At 38.2% G+C, this 22,642-nt stretch overlaps 1 protein-coding gene across 1 annotated transcript in view; it reads left to right on the top strand.

Moving 5' to 3' along the window:
- Positions 1-7,835: 7,835 nt before the first annotated feature.
- Positions 7,836-22,642, top strand: part of LOC121371151 (histone deacetylase complex subunit SAP130-A-like) — a 31,346-nt gene continuing 16,539 nt past the window's right edge. Inside the window, exons 1-10 of the mRNA XM_041496825.1 lie at positions 7,836-7,932; positions 11,581-11,748; positions 13,094-13,157; positions 14,152-14,430; positions 16,615-16,870; positions 17,650-17,858; positions 18,811-18,900; positions 20,429-20,597; positions 21,760-21,944; positions 22,357-22,509. Of these exons, the coding sequence (XP_041352759.1) occupies positions 11,584-11,748; positions 13,094-13,157; positions 14,152-14,430; positions 16,615-16,870; positions 17,650-17,858; positions 18,811-18,900; positions 20,429-20,597; positions 21,760-21,944; positions 22,357-22,509 (1,570 nt within the window). The 5' untranslated portion in view covers positions 7,836-7,932; positions 11,581-11,583. The remainder of the gene's footprint in view (positions 7,933-11,580; positions 11,749-13,093; positions 13,158-14,151; positions 14,431-16,614; positions 16,871-17,649; positions 17,859-18,810; positions 18,901-20,428; positions 20,598-21,759; positions 21,945-22,356; positions 22,510-22,642) is intronic.

Raw genomic sequence — 22,642 nt, 5'->3', positions numbered from 1 at the left:
ATCAGATACCAAAACTGTTGACTCATTTAATAAAAATGGTATGACAGGCAAGCTTGTTTAATATTCTATATTTCTGATACCAAAACTGCCAGGAAAGGTGAGTGATCCCTTCCACTCCCCTCCACACGCACCTGGAAAGTTTTAGGAGAGCGGCAAATTGATCACCTTGCAATAAAAAGCATCAGTGGACATACCCTTCTAAAAAGAGGAGCTGCACAATTGACATGAAATAAGGAATTAAAAGGAGAGAAAAGAAAGAGGACAGTGTGATAAAAAGTATTAATAATAAAAAAGAAAGAAAGCAAAAACACCTTGTGCATTTTCATTATCAACGTACTGGTATATGCATAGTCAACTGCTTGGATATGTCATACAGGTCTTAATTTCTGCCATGTTTTATAATAACATTACTGAAGCTTACAGTTCTTGTTTCAATAAAAAAATTATGTCAGAAAACAAATATATCTTTAAATAAATATAATTTGTCTATTTTTTTTTTTTTTTAGGGAATTTGGGATTTTATGAAAGCATGTTGGTGGCCAATTTGTTTTTAACTTTTTTAAATCAAGCCTAAAGATGACAAAGTGGCACTGTACAGAATTTCATTCAGAACATAGTTTTAAATAAATCTATGAAAAAACCCAGCTTGCTATACCCCATTTCAACGTTCACTTGATTTGGTGCCAGACTATAATATATTGTTCAAATACCGGGTAACAAGAATTAAGATAAAGGAACTCGCAAGTCCACCCTTTATCAGGCCCATAGGAATGGTATCTAGAGGGGGGTGGGGCATATACTCTAGTGAGGATGGGGGGGGGGGGGGGGGAGCACAAGCCACATTTTAACCTTTATTTTCATCCCAGTGGGGGTGCATAGCTCCCCAGCTCCTACAGGCCTGTTAATACAGACTACAAGTCAACAGCATCTGGTTTACCAGGACAACTTTAACATCAAGCTTGTTGATCTGGGCAAATTTTGACACAGATTAATTTGTGGACCACTAAACTTATTTGCCTTTTATTTGCCATTTTGTATGTAAACATGGCCATAATCTTTATATATTGGTAAAAAAAAAAGGAAGAAATGTTTTTATTTATTGAATCACTCGACACATTCTAAGGTTATGTCAGATATATGGATAATAACCAAAGAGACTATTATAGAGGAAACTCGCTGCCACCACTTCATAGGCTACTCTTTTCTATTTATTAGCAGCAAGGGATCTTTTACATGCACTATCCCACAGACATGATAGTACATACCACAGCCTTTGTTACACCAGTTGTGGAGCACTGGCTGCAATGAGAAATGGCCCAATTGGGCCCACAGACGGGGATCAGTCCTAGAATGACCGCTCATCAGACACGCACTTTACCACTGGACTACGTCTTGACCCTTACATCGGGCGGCAATTGTCCATATAGTAATGGATGTGAAATTTCAAAGTTGCAGTCTTCATACCTTTTTAAACAATAACATATTCAGTAGGGTTATCGGTTTGTTTTTGTTTTGTTTTTTGGAGGGGGTTAGGGGTCCACCCGACAGGACCTCCATGAGTACTTGGGCACTAACCGAGTCTAGCAAAACTGCAAGGAATAGGATAGGATAACATTTTAACACATCTATATCCAATTAAGGTTCAAGCACCATGCAAAGAAGAACATTCTCATTTAATTATATGTTTTATGTAATTTTGCCATATGCTTGCAGCCGGTCACATTACAGGGCTATGGCAATGTCTGCAATACAATACAATGGCATGATTTGGCATCCATATTCAGTGTTGGAATAAAGATACATAATAATTCTGTAGTCTCATTATCATCTAGTGTACTCAAGTCCAGGTCGAGTTTGACCCTTGAGTACTCGGGTCCAATATTTTAGACTTGTAGAGGCCCTACCACCTGATATATATTGGTAAAGACCCTTGTCAGTGACTTGTTTTATGGCGCAGGGCGTTAGATTGCACAAAAGATAAGCCAACAAATGCTGTATCCTTCCTCAAAATTACTGACTCAAAAAAGAAAATCAGTTCACGGCAGTGTCCAGTTGCAGAGGTCACGGTCATTGTCATACGGAATGACTCGGTGTGAGCTAAATAAGCAATTAGTGTAGTTTAACTACTTTGAATGGCACAAAACTCACACTGAATACTGTAAAACTGAATGAATAGGGATAGTTTTGGCCATTCAAGTGAATGTGTATCAATACATAAGTTTTCCACCCCAAAATGTTTTGTAGAGGATTTATGTCCAAACATACAAGTTAATAATCCTTTGGCAAAGCTAAACCAATTATTTACATAAACAGATATAATTTATTTGTTGTTCCTATGCACCACACAATTATGGTGAATAGGGACAGCAGTTATTAATTGCCACTACTCTGTCTATTGAACCACACACAGGACACACATAGGAATGCAGAATAGTTTGGGTTTTTACAAAACAATTCTGATATATTTACACAATCTGAACAATAAACCATTATCCATAGTCAAAAACGTATCTCTGCACAATGCAGAGTTGAATAGTGGTCGATTCCATGAATCTCTATCTCAGGGAATTGGTGAACTGTAAAAATGAGGAAATCTAGAGGGGTCCGGACTGCCATTTTTACTTCAGATATCCCACGCTGCATTGTGATGCTGGCTAAAGCTTACTCGCTCCCTTTGCAAATGAAACCAAGTAAGAAAAGCAGCCGCATTTAGATTCATAATTAATGACATCACAACGTAATTTGATGTATAATGTCATCATTTAGGACAGTTTTACGATATCGTAGCGCTAAGATAGGTTCCAAAATCTGGGCCAGAAGTTTACATGACCGATTTTTTTTCCCCGCGGAAAGGACAATTAAAATGCGAGGAAACGCAATGTTCCATGAGAGGAAAACCATGGATCCGAGGAGAATTCCCACCCTTGCTATCTAGTAGATAGCAGCCTATAAGAGAACATCCACTCCTGAAGATATCCTTTACTGGACACTACATGGTTCCTGCACTGCTCAAAGGACTGCCACTATAGCAAGATCATATCTGACGGTTGTTAAACTTCACACACATATTAGGCCTACGTAGTTAAAAAAACCCACAAAATTAATCATCCCTGTCAACATTGCATACTTTTTTCTCTTTTTTTTTTTTGAATTGCATTCTAGACGTGAGAAAAGATGACCCTAAAGGTTTGTGTAAATCCAATTAGAAAAGAAACTGAAGCATCATTCACCCAGTTTTATTGTTATTAAAAAACAGATATATTTTAGTATGCTTTGCTACCTTCTTTGAAAAAATAAGTATGCCCAAAAATGTGCCCCAAATAACTACACATATCAACTACTAAAGAATTTAAATTAGAAAAAACTACTGAAATATTAAGCCTAAATTAGCTTGAAATAACTCAACATGCATTTCTGAATATCTACAACACTTCAAATCACTTTCAGAAAGAAAGAAATGTTTTATTTAACGACGCACTCGACACATTTTATTTACGGTTATATGGCATCAGACATATGGTTAAGGACCACACAGATTTTGAGAGGAAACCTGCTGTTGCCACATAGGCTACTCTTTTATGACAGGCAGCAAGGGATCTTTTATTTGCGCTTCCCACAAGCAGGATAGCACAAACCATGGCCTTTGTTGAACCAGTTATGGATCACTGGTCAGTGCAAGTGGTTTACACCTACCCACTGAGCCTTGCGGAGCACTCACTCAGGGTTTGGAGTCGGTATCCCATGCCTCGACTGGGATCCGAACCCAGTACCTACCAGCCTGTAGACCGATGGCTAACCACGACGCCACCGAGGCCGGTAAATCACTTTCATTTCATATCCTCAATTAATTAATGTGCTCCTTAAAGATCTTGTTATTCTCAGAACAATAAAAAATATATGTTCTGCACAAATTAGTGAGATCTAAAGTCTTGTCATCACACATGATATTTCTCGTTCCAGCCAGTGCACCATGATTGGCATATCGAAACACTGTGATATGTGCTATTCTGTCTGTGGGATTGTGTATATAAAAGATCCCCTACTGCTAATCGAAAAGAGTAGTTCATGAAGTGGCGACAGCGGGTTACCTCTCTCAATATCTGTGTGGTCCTTAATCGTATGTCTGACACCATATAACCGTAAATAAAATGTGTCGAGTGTGTCGTTAAATAAAACATTTCCTTTCATTTCCTTTCACCTATGTGGGGTCATACACTCGGGAGACACACCCATAATTGCACCCGTGAAGTGGGTGCAATTTAGTGCATGTGGCCTTACACCTACCCATTGAGTCTAATGGTTCAATCAATCTGGATTGGAGCCAGTATTGGTATAAAAAAATCCCCTATTGCCTTAGGTGGGATATGAACCCAGTACCTACCAGCCTTAAGTCCACTAAATCACTAGACCAGTTGCAAAAATGTCCCCACAATACTTTAGAATGTATAATGTTATTTGTTGTTGGATGGGCTGATGTAGCGTCAAGGATCGATCCCCGTTGCTGGGCACATTGGTCTATTACTTGTTCCAGCCAGTGTACGACTGGTATATCAAGAGCCGTGATATGTGCTATCCTATCTGTGGGATGGTGCATATAAAAGATCCCTTACTGCTAATAAAATAATGTAGCAGGTTTACTCTCTTAGACTATATGTCAAAATTACCAAATGTTTGACATCCAATAGCCGATGATTAATAAATAAATTGCTCTAGTGGTGTTGTTAAACTCAAACTTGAACTTTTTTGTGGTTGGAATTCCCCACAATATGACCTCTAGCAAGTGTATAGGCCTCCCGGCCTCAGTGGTGTAGTGGTTATGTTTTGGAATTACCAGGCCTAATTAAGGAACACTTAGACTGGAAGGAAACACCCCAACAAAAACAATAGCAACTTAGCGGTTCCCAGTCTATTGCTACGCCACTATTGCTCCAGTGTAGCATTAGACTGGGTACAAGTTGGGGGAGATATTGTTTCGAAAAAGCTGTTACTTAACTTCACCAGTAAATTATGACTTTCATTGTTTCAACAAAAAATAAAAACTCAGGTTTAAAACCCCCCAGCATTATATGGTATCCCAGTGGGATACTGGGTTCTTGACGTCTGGTATCCAAAATTAAAATCTGGGATATCGGGATACTGTTAATCTCGAACAGCACAAAAATAAATTAAATTAAAAGGACATACTGTAGTTTTTAAACACTAACGCATATTTTTGACTATTATAACAGTTTTTGATAACTTAAATCATACTTTACTTAGATTTTATTGTTTAGATTATCAATTCCGTACATTCGAAGTGTTATTGGTCATCCTGGTTAAGTAACACTTATGGAGTCGAGTTTTAGTCTGTTTTTAGAGGGTATTTCACCATTTCAAAGTCACAGACTCATGTTTCACTCTATTTTAACTTTATCCAAATGTGTTACAGGTTTGTAGATTAACTAAACTTAGTGTTAATTTTCACGGGTTGAAACTTTTTATTAGTTCCTGACATGGCCATTTGGTTTCCTGTGAAGTACACAAACCGTTCTATAGTGGACGTTTTTCTGCTTGGTCTGGCTGAACACAGTCAAAATTTCACTAAACTCTCACAACTTTGCGATATCTAGCAATGCAATGCTATAAGACTTGAAAGCACAATGCGATGTTGCTTAAGATAGCTTTGTAAATCAGGCCCCTTACCCGTAACTTGTTTTGAGTAGTATAGATCAGTAGTGGAAGGAAGGAAATGCTTTATTTAACGACACACTCAACACATTTTATTTATGGTCGGACATTTATCGTTAAGGACCACACAGATATTGAGGGAGGAAACCCGCTGTCACCACACATGGGCTACTCTTTTTGATTAGCAGCAAGGGATCATTTATATGCACCATCCCATAGACAGGATAGCACATACCATGGCCTTTGATGTAACAGTCATGATGCACTGACTGGAGCGTGAAATAGCCCAATGGGCCCACCAACTGGGATCGATCCCAAACCGACCGTGCATCAAGTGAGTGCTTTACCACTGGCTATGTCTCGCCCCAGATCAGTGGTGGAGCACATTTAGTAGTGCTGGTATAAAGTGCTCCTACTAGCAGTAGCTAGTGGGAATTTCCCTATTAGCTTAGTTGTTAGAGCACTGGATTCTCGTTCTGAGTCTGTGGTTCGAATCCCCTGTGGAGGTTGATCTTTTTCTGTTACCTTTGGAGTAGACATAGGGACTGGGTGCATTCTTAGCACAAAAATACCATTATAATACCCAGTTAGGATCCATAACAGTTCCAACTGCCCGTGGCCTACAACACCAGGATGTAGCTTCATTTAAGGGGGCAGTATGTAGTAGTGTTAGTATATAGTGCTCCTACTTGTAGTAGTAGAATTTCCCTATTAGCTCAGTCGGTAGACCGCTGGATTCTCATACTGAGAGTCTGTGGTTTGAATCCCCCTCAGTGGAGGTTGATATTTTTCTGTTACACACATGCCTGATGTGCGATGGGCAATGGGGTCGATTAGCTTCAATGGATTCGACAGCCTTTAACCTTAATTTTCACTTAGTAGCCTATGACCGGTATCATCAAAAGCTGTGGATACTAGTATCCTCCATATAAGAAAATGCAAGTAAAAGATCACTTTCTTTGGATCCAAAGGGGTTTACGGGGGTCCTCTCTCAGCATGTTTGAACAATTGCAAGCTGTTTGGAGATTCTTGAACACAGGGTAGATATCTTAATCATATCTTCATTTTGAACCATTTTTTGTAAATGCATCAGTTTCTTCAGCCATACTCCCCCTCATGCGGTCAAATGCATGATAAAAAGGGGCTGGACATAACCTAGTGGTAAAGCACTCGCTTAATATGCAGTCTATATGGGATTGATCTCTTTCTGTGGGCCCACTGGGTTAGTTTACGTTCCAGCCAGTGCACCATGACTGGCATATCAAAGGCTGTGGTATGTGCTATCATGTCTATCCATGAATGGTGCTTATAAAAGATCCCCCGTTGCTATTAATGGAAAAATGTTGCAGGTTTTCTCTCTAAGGCTATATGTCAAAATTACCAAATGTTTGACATCCAATAGTCGATGATTAATAAATCAATGTGCTTTAGCCTAGTGGTTTCGTTAAACATTTTTTTTTTTTTTTAAAAAGCATTTGCATAGTTTTTTTTTTATTATTAAACAAGGCGTTTTCGTTCTTGTTCTTATTAATTTTCACACGCTCTAAAAAGTAAACTGCTAGATATATCGGATTGGGAAACCTGTATTCAATCACTCCAGCTATCATGTTTCATGGACATAAAAGTTCGACCGCGTAGCAGACGACGCTATCATTTATTACTACGCCAATTCCAATATGCGTAGGTTTACATCCAACGAATTCAGTTCGTCGTGGTGGCGTTTCCATACACGTAAACATAACATAAGTATCAAATATTTTAATACAATATGTAACAATTCCCGTTATCACCTACACAGTGCATGGTAACCGATTCAAAACGAACAGATATCTCAAATAGGTCATATCACCGTCCCCGGAAATGGGAAAATTACCGTTCTAAGCAATAAATATGTTAACATACCTGTAATATAGCTCCCAATTTGAAAGAGCTTTTCTTTGGGTTCGGTAAATTACTGGGTTTTATTTGATGTTGTGATATTGGGTATGCTTGCTAAAATGTGAAACTGTTGTTTTTATCTGTTACAACTCACTAATTATGTAATTGAAGTTTTGTACAACCGTGGAAAAAAATAAAATGCGGAAGTAACGAATAGTGCTAACGCTGACCGACCAATCAAATTCGCTTTTACAAATGTTTGTTGGTAATATCTTGCTTGTGCATTTTACGAGCGAAATATCAAACCAGTTGAATGTTTTTACTAAATTGTCGAAAACCTGGGAATATTTATCACCGTCTTGTGTTTGCGCATGATTAAGCAACAAGGTAATAACAATATGGCACGGCCGATATCAAATTTAATCTTTCATTGTTTTACTTCATCTGTTCGTAGATGATGACGCGTTGTGTGTTGACATCAAATTATCAAAGGGGGAAAAAAAAATTGTTACGGACCCCAGACCTGTCACGGAGAAAATAAATGTTAGTTTACATTTTTGGTCTAATATAACCAAGACCCAAGGAATAGTCAACTCTATTTTGAGAAATAATTAAATTAGTTCACAGATCCCTTTGCTTTAAAACCGTTAATGTCCAGAGTACTCAGCTGTCCCAGACATTTCGATGGTTTTAATCCTCTGTACCATCAAAGATAACGAAATGTAGAATTTTGTTTACCACTCAGTATACAAAGATTCATGCCTAAATATAATAATCCTATGTTTGACATTAAATACTGTAACATTAATAATTTTTGTAGTTTTCTGGTAACACGTCACGAATACACACACTACAGAATGAAATTCATCAGCATGTACATATTTCACTAAAAAAATTGTTGAAAGGGGTGGTCACGCAAAAATCATGATCTTTTGTTATAGTTTAAATCATTACGGCAAACAGCGATTATAGTCAGGACTTTAGATTGCATCAAAGTCGAGGCGTTAAATGTTGTGCTCAAAATACATATGCCCAAATTAAGACAAACATACTGACTTCAAAACCAATGAAATGTTAAGTATAATTAGGTTAAAATAACTACAAATGCATTTCTGAATATTTACAACTGTACAACAGCTGTTAATGACAGTACTGAACGAAAACAACCTTCCTGCACAAGTTCAGAAAAGACAAAAGTCCCCGTTGCCCAAATTAGTGAAATGTAAATACCCGATAGCATAAAGCTAGTGGCACATCTGTACATATCCGTTAACAGTCCGTTTATCATCCATATAAATGCATCCAATAATGGATGATTTCAAACCAGTGGTTTTTAATGAAGACGGACACATATATATCTATCTATAACGTTTATTTGTCAGATCCAATTGTCGCACGTTTTGGACAGTTTATAAGTGCTCTGTTTTCACACTGTTAACAGAGCAAGCATTCCCATATTATGATATATTGGGAAAGACCCTGTATTAGTAAATTGTCATTTTCTAGTCTCTGTGCTGGGATAAACAATGGCTGGGGATTTGTTATTATGTAACTATGGGGAATCACAATTACATGTAGCACCATATGAGGTTCTCTAACCTCAGGTCAAACATGACCTTTTCAGACCAGATTACTTTGTATATTTGCATGCCATACATGTATTTCTGTAGTTTGGAAAATTATAAAATCAGTTTTCACTTGTTACTCATGAGTTGTGTGGGAATCTTGAGAGTTGTCCTCTGTAATCTTTTTTTTTTTTTTAACGGACATGATTTCAGATGTATATCTCATGGTTTGTCGCATACGATAAATGGATCAGTTAAATACAGACGTCGCTGGTTTTACCATCCAGATACAAGTCTTGTCTAGCTTGAATGGTACAGTACTCATCTTATAAATGGAAAAGTCCCTAATCCAAGGTATATGCCATGCAGCGATCGAAATGAGCACTTGTTCATTTGTCCTGACAAGTGAAAATTTACTCAGACAAGCATAATGTCCTCATTAGTTATCCGGTGGATAACAAAATTATAAAGCAGTATCATAATTTTTTGCAATTGTATTTCAATATTAAAACAAAATAATGATCAATTATAAAACAACGACATGAGCGATCAACAAAACCCAGGCGAAAAGGCAAATCATGTGATTTGTTGTTGATTTTTACAAGTTTGTCATTTGTCAAGCTTTGACAGTCACAAACTTAATATTAACGACCATATTTTATTGAAGCAGTACGATGCAGTAGATTGTACAACATGTCATTAAAATAATTTTTGTCCATATCTTGCAGTATGCATGTTCTTATACAAAAACTGTTGTATTAATAAACCTAAGCAAGCCTGATGTGTGGCGAATGGCTGAACAATTAACACATCTTTTATTAGTTTTAACACCAATGTTTACCTTTCTAAAAAGTATATTCATTCAAATCCATATTTAGATGCCTTTCAGCTGGGGTGGGTGGCATGTCATTTTAAAAATAATTTATAATATTTTATTTCAAACATAAACATATATATAATGATATATTATTAGTACCATCAGTAGAGGCCTGAAACTCGCATGGTGAAGGTAAGTAGACTATTCTTTTTTCTTTTTTTTAATATGGCAAAGGATAGTAATAATACAAATCTATGTTTGAATTTGAATGACATTACGCCAAGAGGTGTTTAATATTTATTGTGTGCAAAGCTAAAGCAACGATACAGGAATTGTCTGTCATCAACTTTAGAAGTATTTCTTGCACGGCGGTGACGTTTTGGTCTTTAAAAGTAGGGACGTTATGACTGGTAATCAGGAACATGCATATGTTATTCATGATGCCCAATAGCCGATATGTAGTTTTGTGCTGGAGTGTCATTAAACATTCATTCATTCATTCGTTATTCATAAACTTGATAAAAATTAGAAATAAAAACATTTATGAAAAAGATATGTTAAAAATCCAATGGAAAAGAGATGTCTGCAAGGACAAATTTGATGACAGTTTTATATGTGAACCCAACAAGATCCACGGGGCATTTGTAAAGTGTTCTGATGCCAAGAAGTGTATACATACATGTAGCTATTAAAGATGTGACTTGTATTCAGTGCAATCCTTTGTGCACTAACAAGATTGTTTAATTTTATTCATGAATACATTTAGCATGCTGCATGCATATATATATGCACATGCACTTGCTAAATTCAACAATTTAAATTGCAAATTTAAAAATAATTTTATGTAATACTAATAACTGATATTTTTTGAGAGAATGTTTCTACAATTTATGTTGAAGTGTTACTGATACTTTGGCAAACTGTTTTGCTCATCCGTGCAGAGCTACATGTTCTGTGCTACTGTACATATACATAAAAGTTAAGAATTCTGGTTAGACTGTAGAATGTTAATTATTTTTATAAGGGACGGGATGTAGCCCAGTGGTAGAGCGCTTGCTTGATGCAAGGTCAGTGTGGGATTGATCGCCGCCGGTGGGCCCATAGGGCTATTTCTCGTTCCAGCCAGTACACCATGACTGGTATATCAAAGGCCATGGTATGTGCTATCCTGTCTGGGAAATTGCATATAAAAGATCCCTTGCTGCATTAGGAAAGATATAGCAGGTTTCTGCTGATGACTACGAATCAAAATTACCAAATGTTTGACATCCAGTAGCCGATGATTGATTAATCAATGTGCAATCAACATTAAACAAAACAAACTTTATTTTGATAAATTGACAGGCAATGAGTAGTAGTAGATTTTAAGGGGAGGCAAGCGGGAAGGTGATGTTAGGTCATTTGAGGGTCACATTAAATTTTATTTGTGCATTTAGTAAGCGACATACATAAAAGTTGTTAAAAATTCTGGTTCGGTGGAATGTTAATTATTTTAATGAATTGACAGACAAGGAGTAGCAGTCGATTTCAAGGGGAGACAAGCAGACACGTGATGACAGGTCATCTGAGCATCACATTAAATTTTATTCATACATTCATGTATATATAAGTTGTTAAAATTTTCGGTAGTTAATTAGTTTGTTGAATTGACAGGCAATGAGTAGCAGTGGATTTCAAGGGGGAGACAAGCGGGGAGGTGATGACCGGTCGTCGGAGGGTCGCCCACCAGGGATCTCCCAGATCTCCGCCAATCAGCCGGCGCTTACCCAAGTTCTGTCTCAGGGATCAACCATCTCCATCCCAGACACCAAGATGTTACAGGTACGACCCTGGTGTATATTAAAAAAAAAAAATTTGTCCAGGCCCGTAGCCAGTGGGGTGGGGATCGAACAATCCCAACAGGCAGGATTGAGAGTTCTGCTCAAATGAAACAAAAAAATTAAGATTTTACATATAAAAGTCCTTGTCCCCAAATGACCGGGATAATGTAGCAAGAATGTCTGTCTGAGGTTCCATTTGCTGAAGGTTCCGTGTGATTATTTTCTGTCCCAACCAATGATCCATAACTGGTCCGTCAAAGGACATTGTGTATGTTATCCTCTTTGTGGGATGTGGGAAGTGCACATAACAAGCCCTTGCTGTTATTTGGAAAGAGTAGCCATGTGGCGACAGTGTATTTCATCTGTAACCAAGTGTTTGCCATCCAATAACTGTTGTGTGTTCCAGTAGGTTTAATTTGTTACAATTTTTGCCAAGTATCATTTATTATAAATACATTGGTACGATTGAAAACAAACGGTTTCTTGTCGTGGCTCTGTGACCAGGCCATTTTATATGCATACCACAACTTTAAACAACTTAATGCAACAAAAGTTAGTGTATTAATTTCGAGTGTAACCAGCGTCAACTCATTGTTTGGCAAGGGGTTCTATATATATATATATAAATCTGGGGAAACTCCCTCTCTCTCTCTCAACCCCCCCCCCTGGTCTATGGCTCCGCGCCCTTGGTGCTCGTGTTTGATGAATTCCGTCTACATGAAATTTCGATCCTCTCCCCACTAATCATGCTGGCTATGGGCCTGTTGTCCTATTACTAGTCACGGATCTTGTGGGTTAATATCACTAGCCCACCAAAATAAAGCTCTAGTCCAAATTTCAGATCAATTATAGCTGAAATTTTTATATAATTTGTAACACCACATATTTACAAGTTTAACAGTATTTAAATTAAAAAGAATAATCTCTGCTAAATAGATTTGGTTGCAAGATCGAGCGTCTGTGTGGACCCATTCTCTCATTGGGTTTCCCCCACATCCCAACCAATCTCCCACGACTAGTATATCGAAGTTCATGGTACATGTATGTCCTGTCTATGGGAAAGTGCACATACAAGAGCCCTTGATGCTAATGGAAAAATGTAGTGGGTTTTGGCTGAAATCTTTTGAGTCAAAATTATCATGTATTTGACACCTCATGATTAGATTGCTCTAGTTAAATGAAACAAATTTTAACTTGTAATTGATGTGCAAAAATACAACTTTTGTTACAGCTATATGATATATCTATGGCATCGCCAGGTTTCTACATATTTATAAGATCAAGATTGCGTTTACTTTTGAGTTTATTTTGTAATTTAATGCTTATTGTAATTTCTTTTGACGTAGACAATTCGACCAAGAGCAAAACCAGCTGGTCCAGCATTTGGAGCTGCATATGGACAATCTCAAAGTAAGTGAATTACTACTTAAATCGCCTCCTTTTCTCAAAGTAAGTGAATTACTACTTAAATCGTCTCCTTTTCTCAAAGTAAGTGAATTACTACTTAAATCGCCTCCTTTTCTCAAAGTAAGTGAATTACTACTTAAATAACAAGAAAAACGGCTTCATGTCAGTTCACAGTTTTTAGATGTGACCAGGCCCAGATTTTTGAAGCAATTGGTGATGTCGTTTATGAAATTTGGCTTCTGTTCAAAATGTTTACCGAACTCGCAGACCAACATCACAAAACGCGAAAATAATGAGTCGTTCGGCAGAAGTGGATTTTGGTATTGACTTGCCTAGGAATTGTTTTTTTTCCCCATTTCAGATGAGCTGGGTTAAAAATGGCAAATTTTGAAAACCAAAAGTACAGCTTTTTTCTATCTCCACAGTTACGTTTGTTTGAAGTAAAAAGTAAAGTAAAAGTGTTTTGGAAATAATAAAAAGAATACTATTTTTTGTGTCCAGTTTAGAAAACAATCAGCTTAGCTGCTAGCTCAGAAACAAATAACTTGTAGTAAATTCCATAGCATGAAAAAAGGCGTTCCCTGTGGGACGAACTGTAAGTAACACTATAAGCCCACAACTACTTTTATGAATGGTGACAGATTAAATCACTGTTCATTCATTTATGCATTTTAACTTATTTTTCTGCTTATATCCAATTAAGTTTCGAGTAAGCTGTCCTAGGCACACATCTCAGCTATCTGGGCTGTCTGTCCAGAACAGTGGGTCTAGTTGTTAGTGAGAGAGAAGTCGGTGTAGTGGTCTTACACCTACCCACTGAGTTGTTAAAACTTGCTCTAGGAAGGAGCTGGTTCCGGGCTGTGAACCAAGTACCTACCGGCTTTAAGTCCAGTGGCTTAACCGTGACACCACTGAGGTCGGTAAGCAATGTTACTGTTTTGTGTAAAATAAAGCTGAAAGCGTAGACGTTGGTTTTACTCGTGTTGATTCTTTGCAGACTTGATGACAAGAAGTACGACGCTGGACAGTGGCAGCCATGGCCGCGTGTCTGCCCCGATATCGACTACCATGCATTCGGTGAGTGCGCCACTTGCAGGACATCCGCACACAACCATCGCCATGCCGATCACATTCCCGCAGTCGAACATTGTTCATGTGAATCCACCCACGTCATCCATAGTTGGCCAGCAGCTGAACAGTCCGTCTATCGCTCTCAACGTTAACAGATCTGCAGGTCCTCAGCACACACCAGCGTTTCCATCTCATTTACCCAGAGGTTGGTTGAATAGTACACCTCATTTATCCAGAGGTAGGTTGAATAGTACATCTCATTTACACAGAGGTAGGTTGAATAGTACACCTCATTTACACAGAGGTAGGTTGAATAGTACACCTCATTTACCCAGAGGTAGGTTGAATACTACACCTCATTTACCCAGAGGCAGGTTGAATAGTACGCCTCATTTACACAGAGGTAGGTTGAATAGTTCAGCTCATTTACCCAGAGGTAGGTTGAATAGTACGCCTCATTTACCCAGAGGTAGGTTGAATACTACATCTAATAGTACACCTCATTTATCCAGAGGTAGGTTGAATAGTACACCTCATTTACCCAGAGGTAGGTTGAATAGTACATCTCTGACACTCAATGTTAACAGATCTGCTGGTCTCCAGCACACACCAGCGTTTCCATCTCATTTACCCAGAGGTTGGTTGAATAGTACACCTCATTTATCCAGAGGTAGGTTGAATAGTACATCTCATTTACACAGAGGTAGGTTGAATAGTACACCTCATTTACACAGAGGTAGGTTGAATAGTACACCTCATTTACCCAGAGGTAGGTTGAATACTACACCTCATTTACCCAGAGGCAGGTTGAATAGTACGCCTCATTTACACAGAGGTAGGTTGAATAGTTCAGCTCATTTACCCAGAGGTAGGTTGAATAGTACGCCTCATTTACCCAGAGGTAGGTTGAATACTACATCTAATAGTACACCTCATTTATCCAGAGGTAGGTTGAATAGTACACCTCGTTTACCCAGAGGTAGGTTGAATAGTACATCTCTGACACTCAATGTTAACAGATCTGCTGGTCTCCAGCACACACCAGCGTTTCCATCTCATTTATCCAGAGGTAGGTTGAATAGTACACCTCATTTACCCAGAGGTAAGTTGAATAGTACATCTCATTTACCCAGAGGTAGGTTGAATAATACATCTCATTTACCCAGAAGTAGGTTGAATAGTACATCTCATTTACCCAGATGTAGGTTGAATAGTACATCTCATTTACCCAGAGGTAGGTTGAATAATACATCTCATTTACCCAGAAGTAGGTTGAATAGTACATCTCATTTACCCAGATGTAGGTTGAATAGTACATCTCATTTACCCAAAGGTAGGTTGAATAGTACATCTCATTTACCCAGAGGTAGGTTGAATAATACATCACATTTACCCAGAGGTAGGTTGATTAGTACATTTATTGCACTCAATCTTAACAGATCCACATACCAGCGTTTCTATCTCATTTACCCAGAGGTAGGTTCATTGAGTCATATGGGCGGGACGTAGCCCATTGGTAAAGCATTCGCTTGATGTGCGGTCGGTCTAGGATCGAGCCCCTTCAGTGGACCCATTGAACTATTTACTGTTCCAGCCAGTGCTCCACAACTGGTGTAACATACCGTGGTATGTACTATCCTGCCTGTGGGATGGTGCATATAAAAGATCCCTTGCTGCTAATTGAAAAGAGTAGCCCATAAAGTGGCAACAGTGGGTTTCCTCTCAATATCTGTGTGGTCTTTAACAATATAACCGTAAATAAAATGTGTTGAGTGCATTGTTAAATAAAACATAACATTTCCTTCATTGTGTCGTGGGCGAGTTTTTTTGTTGTTGAGGGTGGTTGTTATCTTTTAAAGTTGGAAGCAGTTTGAGAAACGTTGATAGCTATATCTGCAGTGCAGTTAGGTGTACAATTACAGGTATGAAAAATAAGAGGCAATGGATGCTTCAGTAACCACCATAAACCCCCCACTGACAATGACCGCCTACCGCCCAAACTAATGACTATGGGAAAATGCATGTAAAAGGTTCCTTGCTAACTTTCAGTAAGTATGGTTTGTGCAGCAGCATCTATTATCCTTGTGTATTGTGTCTCTCTCTCTGTCATTCTCTGTCTCTATGTCCCCTCTCACTCACTCACTCTCTCTCTCTCTCTCTCTCTCTCTCTCTCTCTCTCTCTCTCTCTCTCTCTCTCTCTCTCTCTCTCTCTCTCTCTCTCTCTCTCTCTCTCTCTCTCTCCCTCCCCTCTCTCAACCTTTTCTTATTATTCCACTGTCATTTATTTTGTATCTGTATTCACATTACGATCTAAATTTGAGTTCAAGTAATGTAAATGGACTCTTCTTTGATTTGATTGTTATACATATGTTTCTTTGTACTTTTTCAGGAGCAATTGCAGCCGCATCGGCACTATCATTATCAAAGAGCAACCCAAACATCGCATCACCAGCCACGGCAGTACTACGACAGAATGCCCCCAGTATTCAGATCCCCTCCTCCCTGAGTGCCCTGCATGGCTCCACCCTACAATCCTCCCTGGCACGCAGTCCCCTGTTGGCCCTGAATGCCCACAGAGCAGGAACCCCGCCCCCAGCAAGGCCAACTTCGCCTGCTGTTGGTTTGACTTCGGTACAGACTCAAAGGTAGGTATTCGCATGTAGTTTAAAACTTAAGTTGGCAAGTCGTACATTGCATTAGCTTTTACATTTTTGGTAATTTTTTGTATCTACTGTGTAATTTTATAAATGTTAATTGCACTTTGGAAGTTGAGAAGAGAGATAAAGGATATATATACTGGCTTCATGTACAGTAAAACATTCTGACTTTATTGCATGGAAAAGGAATACATCCTGACTACTCTGTGTTTGATTTTCACTGCCTTTTAAATAGTTTGTGCCCCTGTCAGGAGTGAATCTTCTGATATCATCAGGAAATGGTTAATACTTTGTAGACCTAGAGGCCTGAACTTATCTAGAACTCACTCTGTCCATTTCGAAATATTCAGTGGCTACAGTATTTAGTCATTGACTTGTTTAACATTTCCCTTAAATTGACCACTTTTTCATAATTTTCACGAAAATACTCTACATATTTCAAAATTGACTAAACTAAAATTCATTCCAGTGTCACTGTTAGCCCTGTAATCATCTAGGATCAGAACTTCCTTTCGAAATTATTCTTGTTCCAGCCAGTGCACCATGACTGGTATATCAAATCCCGTGGTATGTACTACCCTGTCTGTGGGATGGTGCATATAAAAGAACCTTGCTGCTAATAGAAAAGAGTAGCCCATTAAGTGGCGACAGTGGGTTTCATCTCTCAATATGTGTGTGGTCCTTAACCATATGTCTGATGGCATATAACTGTAAATAAAATGTGTTGAGTGTGTTGTTAAATAAACAGTTTTGTTTTTCTCCTTTAGATCCGGTTTCCCAGCAAGTTCTTCGACTAACAAGCAGATAACTCTGCAGACTTCACGTGCAAATATTGAAATCCCGAAGCCCGTCTTGGCACACAGCCAAACAAAATCTATACATGTGCCACACCCTGTTCCACTCCCATCGCAGACGAAGGTGATGGTTTCACAAACACTGACCCCACACTTGCATTCTGCTGTGTCGGCTAAAGCAGGTATTTATGTTTGTTAGTCCCCTACCGGTCCAACCATAGGGTTCTATAGGTTTCACCTCCATCCGTCTGTCCTTATGTCTGTCCCACACATAGCTTTCTGGCCTTTTTCCTAATTCCTCAAGATATTGAGTTAAAAAAGTTATGTATAGCTTTATCATGTGCCATTACAGATCAAGTTTGACTTTCATGGCGATTTACCCATTTCTGACATAGTATGGCCCTCGGGACCTTAGGGGATATGGAAATTTGTTTCCTGGATTTTTTTCTTCCAAAGCCTCAAGATATCGAGTTAGAATTTTATGTATAACTTTACTATGTACTATTACAGATCAAGTCTGACTGTCATGACGATTTACACATTGTTTTTACATAGTTATGGCCCTTGACCGTACAAGATATGAAAATTAGTTTTCCGGACTGTTTTCGCAGTGCCTCAAGATATTGAGCTGAAATTCTGTGTATAGTTTTATCATTTCCTGTTACAGATCAAGTTTGATTTCCATGGCTGTTTACCTATTTTTCACAGATTTATAGCCCTTTAACTTTGGAGTTGTGAATATTTGTTGGGCCCCATATGGGACATGTATTGCTTTAGCAGTACTCTCATTGGGTGCTTCTCCCAGAAAGAAATTCTCCTTATACAGTGAAAAGAAAGTGATTGTTTTTAATATAATTAAAATATATGAACCCATTCATCCTCAAGTCAGACCTTGCTGATAAAATAAATTGTAGGGAATTATTAGTTGCTTCCCAAACTTACATGGGGAGTCATTTCAGAGAACATTTTGTATTCTACATTTTGATTAGTGACAGTTACTAACCAACTAAACATTGATTAGCAACCACTATTTAACAGTTAAAAATTGTGTAGCGATCTCCAAAAATTGCACCCGCCAGTTTAAGCCAAGTTTTTAGATATGAATTCTGCATGAATATTTTATGTTTGTTTCAGTGAGTATATCTGTAGCCTCGAACCCCACAGCGACTTTGAACTCTGTGCAGGCAACCACTACAACCGCAACTGTCACAACTATTCCAGTCGGTATGTTATTATTGATTTGACCGAGTGTTATTACTCTACAGTGAAACCCTCTCTAAACTGGACATACAGTAAAAAGTCCAGTTTTAAAGGGTACATGGTTTAGAGAGGTTCTATTCTGTATCAGTATTTCAAAATGAGCTGTAAAAAACATATAGGCCCAAATTTACGAAGCATGTTTTTCTTAACTGCAGATGTTTAAGCATTGCATATGCATGAAGTGACATGCGTGTAAGACATAAACAGGTGTTTAAGCATTGCAAATGCATGAAGTGACATGCGTGTAAGATGTAAACAGGTGTTTTAAACATTGCAAATGCATGCAGTGACGTGTGTAAGACGTAAACAGGTGTTTAAGCATTGCAAATGTATGAAGTGACATGCATGTAAGACATAAACAGGCTTTGTAAATACGGCCTCTGGTTTTTAGAGAATTCTGGTTTGCTATAGGTCAGGTTTTTAGGGGTTTCCCTGTATTTATAAATTATGACACTGTTTCACTTTCAGTTTCAGTAATGGGAAAAAATTTGGATTTGTTTATTTTTTTTCTGAATTGTAGATTTTAGTCCAGTGTGAAAACTGTTGAAAAGAAAGGATCACAATAATCCAGTATTTTTCAAGACATAAAGTTTTATAGGTTTTCTCTCCAATGTTATTGTCATATACCTGAACCTTTTATAGCAGTAGGTACAGAAATGACGCCATATGACCATAAATAAAAAGTGTTGAATGCATTGTTAAGTAAAACCTTTTCTAATTTATCATTGACTTAACATTTCATGTCCTACTGCGTAATTTTTACATAGGCGACTGATAGTTCAAACAAAACAACAGTTTGTATTAAATATTGAGCCCTGTGAGTATTGGTTAACAGGCGTTTGAGGGTACGTAATGAAGACAAGACAGACCATAAGTGCCCACACTACATGATTGTGAGTTTTGAAATTGGACACTTCATTTTATGTGCTTTGACAAATTTTAAACAGCAGCTATCATACTATTATCTATCTAAAAAATTTAAACAAAGTTTGTTTTTGTTTTGCTTTTTGTTTAACAACACCACTAGAGCACATTGATTTATTAATCATCGGCTATTGGATGTCAAACATATGGTCATTTTGACACAGTTACGGAGATGAAACCCGCTACATTTTTTCCATTAGTAGCAAGGGATCTTTTATATGCACCATCCCATGGCCTTTGATATACCAGTCGTAGTGCACTGTCTAGAGCAAGAAATAGCCCAATAGGCCCACCGACGGGCATCGATCCTAGACTGACCGTGCATCAAGCAAGCGTTTTCCCACTGAGCTACGTCACACCCCAAATATTACAAAAAAAACCAAAACCCTCCTTTAATTTCCAAGATTTTAGGGTACATTACATTACTTTACTCTTTGTACCCTCTGGCAGAAACCCTGGTTTAGTAAATCAATCCATTATTAAATACTGTATAGTAACTACAGATTCCAGGTAATTCAGGGAAGAAATGACAAATTTATAATATAATGTCGTTTTTTCGTGTTGCCAGCCAAGGTTCCCCCGCTGAAACAGTCATCAGTCCCCGAGGTGATCAGACCGGAAGTGAGTCACCCGTCGTCAGGCAGTAGTATCTTCATCTCTCAGTCTCACAGGACCGTTTCCACGGCCGCCACAACACCCATCTCCATGACGACCACCATTCCTGCACAGGATTCGAGGTAAGATGGAATCTTATTTGCCAGTTACATGAAAAATGTATTTTAGCTTAAAAATAGAATACTATGTACACTCAAATCTGTTTGGTACCATACCATTTAACATACAACTTGTTTAAAAACGTATCCAACTTGCCTTTGCTTGTTAATATGATAGCGATCTAATGGCCACTCATGTAATATTGTCTATAATCTATGGCAATTTGGTGTTGGGATCCACTATGGTTAGGACAATATTTAACTTGTCTCAAAAAAAATTGTGTCTTGGTTAAAGTGAATGTTTTACACTTCATGCTCATGGACCATACAGAATCAGTTTCATCCAGAACTTAAAAAATATTGTCTAAGAGATGCAGCATTTTATTCCAACTTATATAGTTACCTGTAATATTTATCGTTTTACACAGCTTTTTACACTGTTTTAATTTCATTTTAGAATGTGTTTCTTGACACTGAACCTTCAGTCATTTTCTTACCTTTGTTTGACACCCAATAGCTGATGTATTTACCATGCAGGTACCGGCCTCGGTGGCCATCGGTATACAGGCTGGTAGGTATTGGATTCAGATCCCAGTCGAGGCATGGGATTTTTAATCCAGATACCGACTCCAAACCCTGAGTGAGTGCTCCGCAAGGCTCAATGGGTAGGTGTAAACCACTTGCACCGACCAGTGATCCATAACTGGTTCAGCAAAGGCCATGGTTTGTGCTATCCTGCCTGTTGGAAGAGCAAATAAAAGATCCCTTGCTGCTAATTGGAAAGAGTAGCCCATGTAGTGGCGACAGCGGGTTTCCTGTCAAAATCTGTGTGGTCTTTAACCATATGTCTGACGCCATATAACCGTAAATAAAATGTGTTGAGTGCGTCGTTAAATAAAACATTTCTTTACCATGCTGGTATGGTTGTTAAACATTAATTCATTCTCTATTTCATGATCGACATTTTTAACGGTGGACTTTGTTAACATTTTCCATATACTTACTTTTTATGACTCCTGATGTATATTTTTGTGTTGGGAGTATCGTTAAACATTCATTCATTCATTCATTCATTCATTCATTCATTCATTTCATTCATTCATTCATTCATTCATTCATTCATTCACTCATTCATTCACTCACTCACTCATTCATTGTTAACATTTGTTGGTTTCTTTTGTTTTAGGCCCAACCTGCCCCAGTTATCTCCCTTCTTATCACACCAGGAAGCCACTCCCAGCGTTTGGCAGTATGGACTGAGCTACCCACTCATCTACCCTCAGGGGTCATTACCCATGTCATCCCAGGGGCCCGTCCGACCCGGGGTTAGCACCCTGATCTTTCCCCCTCGACAACAGACTGATCAGACAGGTACAGTAGAATTTCTGATTGTCTTGATGAGTGCCATGTTTCACTCCTGGTTTTTTCAAAAATGATTAATCTGGTGCAATAAAGTGATTTTTTATTTTTCGATCTGCTTTTTTTTCCAACCTAAAATGAATTTGACACTGTTAAATGAATTTGTTCTGAAATGCCTAAAATTAGTCTTTATTTTGCTATGTATCTATAAAGGTTTAAATTTTAAGAACTTTTTTTAGTTAAATTTAAAAAAAAAAAAAAAGTTATGAGAGTTGGTATGGAGTTCAAACTTAATAATATCTTTTTATATGAGCTTTATAATTATTTAGCATATAGTTACATGCCATTTCATCTGTTCCTTTTTAATTAAAATAGACTTTTGTAATAAACTATTTGTTGAACTGTTTTTATTTCCACTTGGAAGGTCATGCAATGACGATGGCGTCTGCCTCGGCGGTGCGGTTTGCTGGCAGCCCGATGATGGTGTCAATGGACCAGTTACGACAGCCGCTGTCTGTCCATCCGCCTTTCAGTCAGTCTATCACCAGCACCAGCATGTCGTCAGATTCTAAACCTTGTAAGTTTGTGTTCAAAACTGTTCAGATAGGGGTTTTTTTCTGTTTTTAGTCCCCTACTGGTCCAACTGTATGGGGCTGTAGGTTTCTTCTCCATCCTTCTGTCCGTCCGTGCCGTGCCACAAATAATTTTGT

Source organism: Gigantopelta aegis, chromosome 1 (assembly GCF_016097555.1).
Source record: "Gigantopelta aegis isolate Gae_Host chromosome 1, Gae_host_genome, whole genome shotgun sequence".
Classification (NCBI taxonomy): Eukaryota; Metazoa; Mollusca; class Gastropoda; order Neomphalida; family Peltospiridae; genus Gigantopelta; species Gigantopelta aegis.
Note: the sequence above shows the minus strand (reverse complement) of the source record. Positions and strands in the feature narration are given on the sequence as shown.